The sequence below is a fragment of the Bubalus kerabau genome, chromosome 14 (assembly GCF_029407905.1).
Source record: "Bubalus kerabau isolate K-KA32 ecotype Philippines breed swamp buffalo chromosome 14, PCC_UOA_SB_1v2, whole genome shotgun sequence".
Taxonomy (NCBI): Eukaryota; Metazoa; Chordata; class Mammalia; order Artiodactyla; family Bovidae; genus Bubalus; species Bubalus kerabau.
In genome coordinates this window covers 4,717,523-4,728,622 of record NC_073637.1, presented here as the reverse complement: position 1 = coordinate 4,728,622, position 11,100 = coordinate 4,717,523, and the positions used below count along the sequence as shown (strand labels likewise).

Genomic DNA, 11,100 nt, shown 5'->3' with positions numbered 1-11,100 from the left:
TCGGTCACACAGTAGGTGCTCAGGAAGTAGAGAGGTCCTGGGGTTTGAGGCTGGACAGCTGGGCAGGGCTCTGAGCAGGGCCAGACCAGGTGTTGGTCACCATCCTTCATCCTGTGGGCGTCAGCTTCTGGAGCCCACCCGGGCCATGGGGCACCCTCCTTTCCATAGCTCGCCATCCGGACCTGCACCGAGGTCCCCGCCAGGGCCCCGGCTGCAGCTGAGCTCCTCCGGACCTGGGGCAGCGCCGGCTCCCTGCTGGGGGAGCCGCTGGAGTGTTCAGGGCACAGCGGGAGGAAGGCGGGGTGCGCGGGCAGCGCCCCCGCCCTTGCGTTTCCCCTTCCTCTGCCGGCGCTTCCTCTCCCGGCCCGGACCTCTTTGTTTGCCCCGGCGTGCGGGCTGGCCTGTGGTTATATTTAGGCGGCAGGTGTGGGAGTCACTACCAGCAGGGTCGCCCGCTGGTCACGGCCACGACGCCCACGTGATGCCTGGGCGCTATAAATAGCCCCCCCGCAGCCCGGCCGCCGGGCGTCCGCGGGGAGGCCGGCGCGCCCCGCGCACTGAGTCTCGGCCGCCGCGCCCCGGCCCTGCCCGGCCCCGCGCGAATGGAGGCAGCGGCAGGACGCTTGCCCGTCGCCGGTGAGCCGGGGCGCGAGGGCGGGGGGCGTGCCCGTAGGACCCCAGCCCCGCCCCGGGAGGGAGCCGTGCCCTCGGAACGAGCCCCTCCCGCACCCGCCCTATGGTGCGCGCTGCGGGACAGGGGGTCGCCGCCCACTGCGCCCCCAGCGCCCTCCCGGCCCGTTCCTACGCACGGTGCGCCCACGCACCCCCTCCTTAGCTCTCCTGGGACCCCCATGTCAGACAGGGTCCCGGGTCCACGGAGGCTGGCGCTCTGGAAGCCCTCTGGAGTCAAACTCCAGCTCCTCGGTCAGCTGTGCCACTGGAACTTGAGGCTGGGAACTCCCATGGGGAGCTCTTCCCGGGCCTGGCCTGCTCAGGGCCCTGGAAGGTCCCCCAGCCCGCCCTGGCCTGTTTACTTGTCTGCGGACAGGGGCCAGGCGGGGGCCTCTCTTAATGGGTCTGGAAAGGAGGACTGTCAGGGACATAGCAGAGAGCTCAGAGCCTTGTGCTGGGCAGCTGGGGCCCCAGGACCGCAGTGTGGGGCTGGTGGTGGGAAGGCAGAGGGAGGGGCCTCGGGCTTCCAGGAGGGCTCCCGTGTCCCGGGGTGGAGGTGAAGGTGGGTGTGAGGGGTTCCAGCTGGTGGACTTGGCTCAGCCCTGCCTGGGGGCCTGCTTGGTGACCTCACGGTGGGGGTGGTGTGGTTAGGAAGTGGGGCTCTGCCACAGGGGGAGGCCGCAGGCCTGGTTGAGCCCGGTGGGACAGCCTGGGGGCAGCAAGGGGGCTTTCACTGTTTCCCTCTTACCTGGGGGTGGGGGCCCTAGACGTTGAGGAGACAAGTCAGGTATCTGGCAAGACCCCAGCCCCGCTGGGCAGTGATCTTGGTCCAGCCTCAGCCCAGACCCTGACCCCATTCCATCTAGGGCCCTGACCCCTGCCCCCAGCTAGCCTGACCCCGGGCCCCAGCCTGCAGGTGACAGGTTTCACATGGGCAGGACTGTGGGGTGGCTCTCCAGGGACGCTGGCAGGAGAGCCAGGCCGTCTGCTCTTGCCCACAGTGTCTCCCCAGGTGTCCAGCAGGTTGGGAGGTGGCGGGTCGGGCCCTTGGGAGAGGCCTGTTGTCCTGTGGCTTCCCTGGGCCCCTTCCCTCCCTTCCCTCTGTAAACAGGCATGCACGGGGACCTCCCGCAGCCCCAGGAGGGCAGGTTCTCACGTGCTGTTCAGGGCGCCTGGCGGCTGGCTCTTTCCTCGCCTGCACTCGGAGCGGAAGCCCGCTCTGGGATGGTGCGCGGTCCCTTCTTCCTGCCTTTGACCCCCTCCCTGGGGACCCCCACGTAACCTTCCTGAACCGGGCAAGGGGCAGAGCGTGAGCCTGGAGCAGCTGTGGAGCCGCCCGCCGCCCCCACCCTGCTGTGTCTGGTTCCCAGCTGCAGGCCCGGTCTGCACCCGGGCTGAGGCTCCAGGGGCCCAGCCGGCCTGGTGGGCAGCTGGGGAAGGGGGTGCTGGGTGGGGCAGAGGTAAGAGGTGTTGGCTGGGTGGATGAAGGACTTGCCCGGTAAGCAGGTGTGGATTCTGACAGCGGGGCCAGGCTGAGCCCAGTGGCTGGAGGGGTCTGCTGACCACTGGGTTGTGCCAGAGGGGCGTTGGGGGCATCTTCTCTGGCCCCTCAGTTTGCAGATGGGGAAACTGAGGCTAGTGACGTGGTCAAGGTCTCCCAGCCTGTCCGTGGGGGTGGGAGTGGGGCTCATTGCTCCTGTTGGGGCCCCTGGCCCTGGCCTTTTGGGGCCTAGAGAGGGAGACACAGGCCTGGAGGTGCTTGACAGCCGTCTCTGGGGCCCGGCCATGTCCCTCCTTGAGGCCCTGTCACGGTGGGACCCCAGTCCCGGCCACCTGTGTTGTTACTACCTTGGCAAGCGCCTGGCGGCCGGCCCCGGCCTGCGGGCTCCTGTGGGCTGTCCCTGCTTCTTTGAGCTCCTGGGGGGCAGTGGCTTGTTTGCTTCCATCGTGCGGCCAGCCCTGTGGGTGAGTGGTGGACAGCGGCCCTGGGCAGAGGCTGACCAGAGCCTCCGGTTTCCACGGGGGAGCCCTTGAGAGACGTGTAAGGTGGCTCGTGTCTGTGGGGGGTTGCTGCCACGCCGCCCCCACCCCCCACTGTGCTCTGTCACCATGGCCTCTGTGCTGGAGCCCCTTCCCCCGAGGACCAGGGCTGCTCCAGAGTGATCTGGGCTCAGAGACACGGCAGAGGCCAGAATTTCACAGAGGAGGGGGCTGACCGTCTCGTGGCGGGGGCGGGGCGTCGTGGAGGGGCCCGGGCTTCGGGGGGTGGCTCTGTCACCACAAATGCCTTGAAATTGTGTGTCGGGGTTCAGCACACTCGTGGTTTTCCTGAGGGGGAAACCGAGGCCGGTGAGGGAGGGGCACGGGCTGGGGCCCCTTTTCATTACCTTCTCCCCCTCCCCAGACGCTGCCTGCCTCTGACCAGCCTGGCATTTATGGAGAGGCCCTCGGGGGGCAGCCCTGAGTACTGCCGCGCCCAGCATCTGCATCGCGCCCGCTGCTGAGGCCCCCGCGCCTCCGGCCTCACCATTGCCCTCGCCCGCTCATGGCCCCTGCCGCCTGGCCCGGGGCTGGCTCTGCGGCCTGAGCCCCCCGCCCCGTTCCAGGACTTGCCGTACCCCAATGGGGTAACGTGACGGAGGCCCCGCGTCACTGCTGCCCGCTGTCCGCCTGCGGCCGCTGCCTACCATCCCCACCCCACGGCGGCCCCATTGGTTCAGTTTCAAGTTCGTTCTGCCTTTAATCCTTGGGGTCTGGGGCCTTGGAGCAGAGTGGCCCTCTAGCCGTCCACCGATGCCGAGGGGGGTGTCCCCGGCGACAGGTGCAACGCTGGCCACGGCTTCAGCAGCCGGATTCACTTTGGGCTTTTTAGTTTTTTTTGCTGAGTTTTTTGGTGGTTGTTATTTCTGCTTTTGCCCCCTAGTAATCCTCCAGCCCTGAGAGGCAGGAGCTTGGACTCGGCCCGTTTTACTTCTGGGGGCTCTTTTGTTCTTTCTGTGTTGTAAAGTGTTGGGTTTTCTTTTTTTAATCATCCACCCGTGATCTGGGCAGCATCCTCCCCCCACCCAAGTATTTGCACAATATTTGTGCGGGGTCTGGGGGGCAGGTTTTTTTTTTTTAAGCATTTTCTCTCTCTTGGACAAGCACAGGGATCTCGTGCCCCTCGGTTCTGGGGGGTGGTGGGCCCTTCTTGCGTTCACATCCCCAGCCCCGTCTGTGGGCAGCAGCCATGGCACGGATGAATCGGCCGGCCCCCGTGGAGGTCAGCTACAAGAACATGCGCTTCCTCATCACGCACAACCCCACCAACGCCACCCTCAGCAGCTTCATTGAGGTGAGCATCTGGCACGCCTCATGGCCAGGCTGGGGCCTCCGAGTGAGAGGAGAGCTTGGGATGACAGGTCCCCCGGGAGAGGCACACGAGGGTGTGTGTGGGGCTGGGGTGTGAGGGCTGCAGGGGTCAGTGGGTTGGGCAGTGGGACCCATGCCGCATGAGCAGAGACAGGTGCGGAGGTAGGAGGTGAGACAGGTCTCGCTTCCTCAGGACGTCCCTGTGGCTGGTGCGGTCCCGAGCCCTTTGCTGGCCATCTGGCCTCTGTACAGAGGCTGAGCAGGAGGAGAGGAGGGTGGTGGTCCCCCCAGGAGAGGACTGGCTGCTTAAACAGCCTGGAGAAAGCAGAGCGGGGACAGGGCATGAAGGCCAGCTCCACAGCCAGCCCAGGCTGCGGGAAGCCCATGGGCTCCAGGGGCTCCTTGGAACCAGGCTGGGAGCTCTCGGCACAGGTATCTGCGTGAGGAAGGGCTGGGCAGCAGTCCAAGCCAGCCATAGGAGAGAGTGACCACTGTACCCCAAGAGCCAGCTGCCGAGCTGTCTGCTGCTCATGGCCCCGGCAGACGGGACCAAATGTTTGCAGAGCCTGCCGTTCTCCGCGGGGCTCCTAGAGGAGACTGGCCTCTGCAGTGCTCCTTGCTGTTTACAGAGCCTGTGACTGTGTGCTGTGCCTTTTGTGACCTCAGACCTCCAGCCGTTCCCTCTGCAACAAGATATAAGCCTCTCTGAGTGCTCCTTATGGTTGAACAGGGGCCTGGACACAGGAGAACTTCAGCAACTGTGTAGACACTAGACTATGGAGGGGGGCAGTGGGCACCCTGCCGTCGGGAGACCTGGACTCTAGACATTGATCTGGGGACCCTGTGGAGGAGGGCTGTCTCCCTTCATGGCCCATGATTGGGGTCAGGGCTCAGAGTGTGACCAGTGTCAGGAGTCAGAGTGTGAGCAGGGTCAGGGCTCAGTGTGACCAGGCTCAGGGCTCAGAGTGTGGCCAGGCTTAGAGTTCAGAGTGGGACCAGGCTCAGAATCTCAGAGTGTGACCAGGGTCAGGGCTCAGGGTATGACCAGGGTCAGGGCCCAGAGTGTGACCAGGCTTAGGGCCCAGTGTGGGACCAGGGTCAGGGGTCAGTGTGTGACCAGGCTCAGGGCTCAGAGTGAGACCAGGCTCAGGGTTTAGAGTGGGACCAGGCTCAGGGCTCAGTGTGGGACCAGGCTCAGGGCTCAGAGTGGGACCAGGCTCAGGGTCAGAGTGGGACTAGGGTCAGGGCTCAGTGTGTGACCGGGGTCAGGGCTCAGAGTGGGACAGGTGTCAACACTCAGTCTGTCATGAGGTCCGGGCCCAGCCTGGTCTGGGGGGCAGCACCCTTGGCTGCAGGCCCAGAGGAATCTTCGGTGCCCCTTTGGCTCAGAGCCCTGCTCCGCCCCCTGCTCCGCTCCTGACCCGCCCCTGCCCCTGCCCCACCCCTGCCCCGCCCCCTGCTCCCTGCATTCTCAGAATAGCTCTGTGCTCTCCTCTCTGTGTCCAGTGTCCCCGTCGCATGATGAGCAAGGTCCAGCGGCTGATTCCTCACTGCTCCTAAAATAGCTGCCGGGAGCAGGTGGGGGTGGGTGCACGTGGACCCCATGCAGCAGAACGCCCCCACCCCGGCGTATAAATATCCCTGCGCTGGCTGTGAACTGCCTTGACCTTTCCCCGGGTAGCTTGGGGCTTGGCCGCTGGTGTATGGGGCCTGGCTCCCTCCTGAGCGCCCTCTGGGCATGTGCCCACCCTCCCCGCCCCGAGGTGCCCCTCCCTTGAGACCCTGAAGGCCCCCGTCCGGGGTCTGGCTCTGCCCCTGGGTGGACCTGTCCCTGCAGTCTGGGCTGGGAGGGCTGCTCAGAGCAGGACCACACGGGGGCTCATGTGTGGGCTCTGGTGTCCTCGCCCTGCTTGGGGACCCGGGAGCTCGGTCTGGAAGTTGCTGGTGTGCTCTGGGGTCCCGAGCATCCTAGAGGAGGGAGGTCGTGCTGGAAGTTGGGCTCCCAGCTGTGTCGCCTCAGTGGTGACGCAGGTAGGTGGGTCACTCTGCCTGCCACAGGGTGAGCCCAGGGACACTCGCCCCAGAAGCATCAGGAAGAGCTGTCCCACCCCTGCAGGTCCCTGAGCTGCTGGCGATTCACGCTGGGCCCCACCTTTCTGTCCCATCGAGGGCCGTGGGGTCCCCCACCCAGCCGCGTCTCCCTCCTCCCTCCCTGCCAGGACCTGAAGAAGTACGGGGCCACCACCGTGGTGCGCGTGTGTGAGGTGACCTACGACAAGGCCCCGCTGGAGAAGGACGGCATCACGGTTGTGGTGAGGGCCGCGTGCGGCGGGGAGGCAGGCGTGTGTGGCCTTGCTGCGCGCCCGGCTGCCCCGCAGTGTCTGTGCGCAGGCTGCATCTCTAGAGCGTCGGCGCTGTCTCACCGCGCTCGGCGTCTGGCCCTTGTCGCCAGGCAGCGGGTGCCTCCCCGGGGGTGGGCTGGGTGCACCTGGTGGGTCCCTGGGGAGGCTCTCCCGAGGCTGTGGGGAGGGACCCTTGGGGCGGTTTCCTTGGTCCCTGGTAGTGGGGACCGGCGTCCAGGCAGCAGGCCCCATGGGATGGGCCACGTGGTACCTGCCCTGTGGGGAGGCCCCCGAGCCAGGTGACAGTGACGAAGGTGGTGAGAGGGGCCGGAGCCTTGGGATGGACAGGCCTGCCCCTTCCCCGCTGAGTGACCCGGGGTCCTCCCGTCTAGAGCGGGGTGCCTGAAGGGCACCCTGTGAGCGCTGTAGAGTAGCCCGGAGCACAGGGCTCAGCGCTTTCCCACGCCTCCCCTGCGGCAGGAAGGGCTTTGGGTTAGACACGCAGTTGCCAGGCAGACCCTTGTCCTCCAGGGCCCCTCCAGGGGTGCTGAATCTGGAGTCTGGGAACAGGATCAGATGCCCAGGTGCCTGGCCTTGGTGGACACGTGGATGCACCCCTGGTGCCAAGCGGTGCTGATTCTGGGGCGGCCCCTCTGCCCCGCGTGAATGTGCTCCGCGGGAAGTGCTCCCCTCGGGCCCGGCTGCTCTGTGCCGCTGTGCTGGGGGCTGGGGACACAGACAGGCCTGTGTCAGCCACGTTCATGGACCAGGCCCCTTGGGTCTGTGGGCCCAGAACGGCTCAGGCTGGGTGAGTCCAGAACCACAGCGTGGACTGACGAGAGGGGAGTAGGGCTCCTGGGGCTGCCCCCCAAAAAGAGCAGCGTGTTCTGGGAAGGCTTCCTGGAGGAGACGATGGGAGGAGCCTTGCAGGGGGGCGCTCTCTGGGGCTTGTGCCCCGACCATCACCCTCGGGGGGCTCCTGATATCCTCCTTGCTTGTCAGAGCGCCCCTGGGCAGGCTGGCCTGGGCCCCAGCTCTCACCCCATCTTCAAGTTGGGGTTCCTCACGGGCTGCTGCCTTCTGCAGGACTGGCCGTTTGATGACGGGGCGCCCCCGCCGGGCAAAGTGGTGGAGGACTGGCTGAGCCTGCTGAAGAACCAGTTCTGTGATGACCCCGGCAGCTGCGTGGCTGTGCACTGTGTGGCTGGCCTGGGGCGGTGAGCCAGTGGGGTGGGGCAGCTGGCTTGAACTTGGGGACCTCTTGGCCTGGCTTGCCATCAGGCGTGGGTGCTGAGCCCACATCATGTGACTTCCTTCCGGGGGTTGGGGGGCGGAAGTCCTTCCCAAAGTCTGACCCTGCTCCCCGCTGCTGTGGCCAGGACTTTGTGCGGGAAGGAGCTGACAGCCCTGCCCCTCCCCAGACACAAAGACCCCACACCTGCCAGCTAGTCATGGGAATTGTGAACGTGGTTTGTAACCGAGAGTCAAGCTCTCATCCACGGGGAGACCGGAGCCCAGCACTTTGCTCTCCCTTCTTCAGCCCTCCCACCTACACGTTTATACACGAGGAGCCTGAGGCACAGAGGTGGCCTTGCCTACCTGGGGCCACACAGCAGGCACAGGCAGAGCCTGTGCCCTCCATGGGGCGGAAGCGCCACTGGGGAAGCCTGGGCCACCCCAGGCCCCGAGGGGGAAGGCATCGGGGAGGGCGTGGGTGCCCGGGCCTGGGTGACCTGGCCCTGCCGTCCGCCCAGGGCTCCCGTCCTCGTGGCGCTGGCCCTCATCGAGAGCGGGATGAAGTATGAGGACGCCATCCAGTTCATCCGACAGTGAGTGGCTGGTGGGGAAGGGCGCTGGTGGGTGCAGGGGGTCCTTATCCTTCCCTCCCTACCCCGCAGGGGCCCAGCGCCCTACCAGGAGGCACTCCTGACCCCTGGCCCCATGCCGTGCTCTGAGGCCTTCCCCAGTTCAGGGCAGCCTCCTGTGGTACCAGCGCACCCCTCAGGCTGCCTAGCCCCAATTGAGGACGGGTCCCTGTGTGTGGTCTGCTCCCCAGACTGGAGCAGAGAGTGAGGAGAGGCTACACGCAGTGCCTGGCTGGTCCCCTCTCTGGGGCCATGGCTCCTTCAGCCTGGGGTGCATCAGTCTGCACTGGCCCTATGGTGCTGAGTAACAGGCCGGTCCAAACCCATCTCTGACACAGGGAGCTGGGGCAGACACCTCTTTAGGCCTCCAGCACTCCTGACATGGGGTGTCACTCCCCTCAGCTCTTGGGAGAGGAGGAACCCCCAGAAGCCATCCAACCCAGCCCAGCAGTGAAAGGAGCCCCCCAGTGCCACCTGCCCCACCTGCCCCAACCCCCCCGGGACAGCCGACACCCCAGGATCTTTCAGGACTGCCCTTCTGAAGCCCTGGCCCCTGGGCCCTCTGCGCCCCATTCTCAGCCCCCATGGAGGTCTCCCAACCTCCTCTCCTTGGAGGGAGGGGGCTCCTGTCTGCTGCTGCCCCCAGGAAAGGAGCCCTGGTGGAGCAGGGTGCCGGGGTGGCAGCAGGGACAGTGGGGTGGGCACAGAAGACCTGAGTCCGCCCCCAGCCCACCCATCGTGAGTGTGTGTGTGTGAGACTCGTGCACAGTCCGTGCCTGGGTATCTTCTTGTGCTGCTCCCCTGATGACAGTTCCCAGGGCACAGCCATCTCTTTCTCCCAGAGGCAGGCTTGTTTACCAGTCAGGCGGCCAGCCCTGCGTGTGCCCGCAGGAGCTCTGGCCTCCTCGGGACCCTGGCACGTGTGCACACACACCAGGCACACGGTTTCTCTCTGTGAGCCTGTGTGCAGCTCTGTGCCTTGGCACAGATCTCAGGCGGCCCCAGGGTAAGGGCCAGGCCTTCACCATCACCTCTGCCCCACGCACCTCGCTGAGCCCAGCCTTCACCATCACCTCTGCCCCATGCACTTGAGCCTGCGGTTCCCTAGTTCCATGCCTGTGACTTGGGGGCTGGGCCCAACCTGGTGACTCAGAGCAGCGCGGGCTTGCTCCTCCCCGGCCCACACATCATTGACCAGAGCCAGTCCACAGCCACGTCTGAGGTCTCGGGCGGTGGGGACCTCTGGAAGTGCCTGGTGGGCAGTGCTAGGTACCCCCACACCCAGGCACCTGAGGGCCACCTCCTGTCTCCTCTCCTCTCCCTTCCAGCCAGCCGGCATGCCAGGCTCCATCCCCATGGGCTCTGCTTTCGGGGGGGGGGTGGTACCCAGGTAAACACGCGGGCCTTGGAGGGTGGGGACCTTGGGGTTGGGGAGGTGAGGCGGTCAGCCTGGAGGAGCGATAGCCAGGTGACCTGAAGGTCAGCGGCGGTGGCTGCAGTGAGTGATTCTGGCGGAAGGAACAGCCCGGGCAAAGGCCCAGAGGTGGGAGGGCTCTGGGGGTCGCGGGGACCCACTCCAGCCCCTCTCACCTCTGGGGCCTGCAGCTCTGGGGCAGAGCGGGCGGCCGAGCCTGGGTCCTACCTTACCCCCACCCCGGTCCCGTCTGCCCAGGAAGCGGCGCGGAGCCATCAACAGCAAACAGCTCACCTACTTGGAAAAATACCGGCCGAAGCAGAGACTGCGGTTCAAGGACCCCCACGCGCACAAGACCAAGTGCTGCATCATGTAGCTCAGGCCCTGGGCGCCCGGCGCGGGCTCAGCAGGGCTCCCGCCACGGGCCGCCCTCTGCCCTTTGCTCCCAGCCCCCCGGCACACCCGCCCCCCACACCCCTCGCGGGTGTTTTCTGTCTCTGCTCCCTCCCTCTGTCCACCCAGCAGGTGTGTGTGTGTGTGTGCATGCACACGTGTGCATGTGCGTGCACCGCTGTCTGGTCCAGCCTTCCTTTTGTCTTGGCCCGCGTGTCTGTCTCTCTGTGCCCTCAAGCCCTCACTGTCCCTCTGAGGCTTAATCCCCCCAATCTCCCCGCCCTATGTCCCTGGCTGTCCTGTTAATGCCCTGCCCACACCGCCTCCAGGCAGCTCTCCTTCCTGGCCGGTTTGTTTGGGGGCTGGTGTATTTTTTAACCACTGGGCCCAGCCCCTTATCTGCGGCCCCTCACCCTGACCTGTTCTTGGCACCTTAAATTATTGGGTCTGGGGCAGTCAGGTGTTTTGGACACTCGAAGGCAATAAAACCAGACCCTGTGGCTGTGTGTGCCTGGAGAACGGGGTATGGGCGGCCTTGGGGGGCTGGCGGGACCCAGGGATGCTGCGGGGCGCATCCCCTCCTGCCGGCTGTGCTCGGCCACCCCCTGGCGTCCACGCTGGGTCCCTGCACTCCCTGGCTCAGGGTAGGGCTGTCCCAGATAGAACACAGCAGGGGCTGAGGCCCGAGTGGGCTCTGCCCAGTTGCCCTGTTGCTGTGTTGGGGGCCGGGTCACCAGCATTGCCCCCATGCGGGACAGGATGGGTCACTTGGTAGTTATTCTGGGTCATGTGTCCGGCGGGGTGGCTTCCTCATCCTGCCCCCCACTAAGTGTCCTCACTTCAGTCTTAGAAGCCCAGAGAAGGCAGGGGGTGATGGTGCCCACTGGGCTTGGGGTGGAGGGACACACCGACTCCTCACCCCGGGGCGGGGAGGGGAAGCTGGAGGGGTGGAGGGTGACCCCGGGGTTCCTGGGGTGAAAGGTCAGAGTGTGTTGGGGGCTGGGCCTGCTGGAGGGCACGGATGTTACCCTGCTCCGTGAGCAGCTCTGCTCTCGCAGAGCTG

The 11,100-nt window shown here is 66.0% G+C and overlaps 1 protein-coding gene across 2 annotated transcripts; it reads left to right on the top strand.

Annotated features, from left to right (window-relative positions):
• Positions 1-479: 479 nt before the first annotated feature.
• Positions 480-10,538, top strand: PTP4A3 (protein tyrosine phosphatase 4A3). Of its 2 annotated transcripts, XM_055545702.1 has the most exons (6): positions 480-636; positions 3,077-4,006; positions 6,243-6,335; positions 7,452-7,582; positions 8,120-8,194; positions 9,903-10,538. In XM_055545702.1, the coding sequence occupies exons 2-6, from the start codon at positions 3,902-3,904 to the stop codon at positions 10,018-10,020; spliced, it is 522 nt and encodes a 173-aa protein (XP_055401677.1). In that variant the 5' UTR covers positions 480-636; positions 3,077-3,901; the 3' UTR covers positions 10,021-10,538. The 2 variants fall into 2 exon arrangements, with proteins under 2 accessions (XP_055401677.1, XP_055401676.1); XM_055545701.1 differs by lacking the exons at positions 480-636; positions 3,077-4,006 and adding an exon at positions 4,068-6,054.
• Positions 10,539-11,100: the final 562 nt, after the last annotated feature.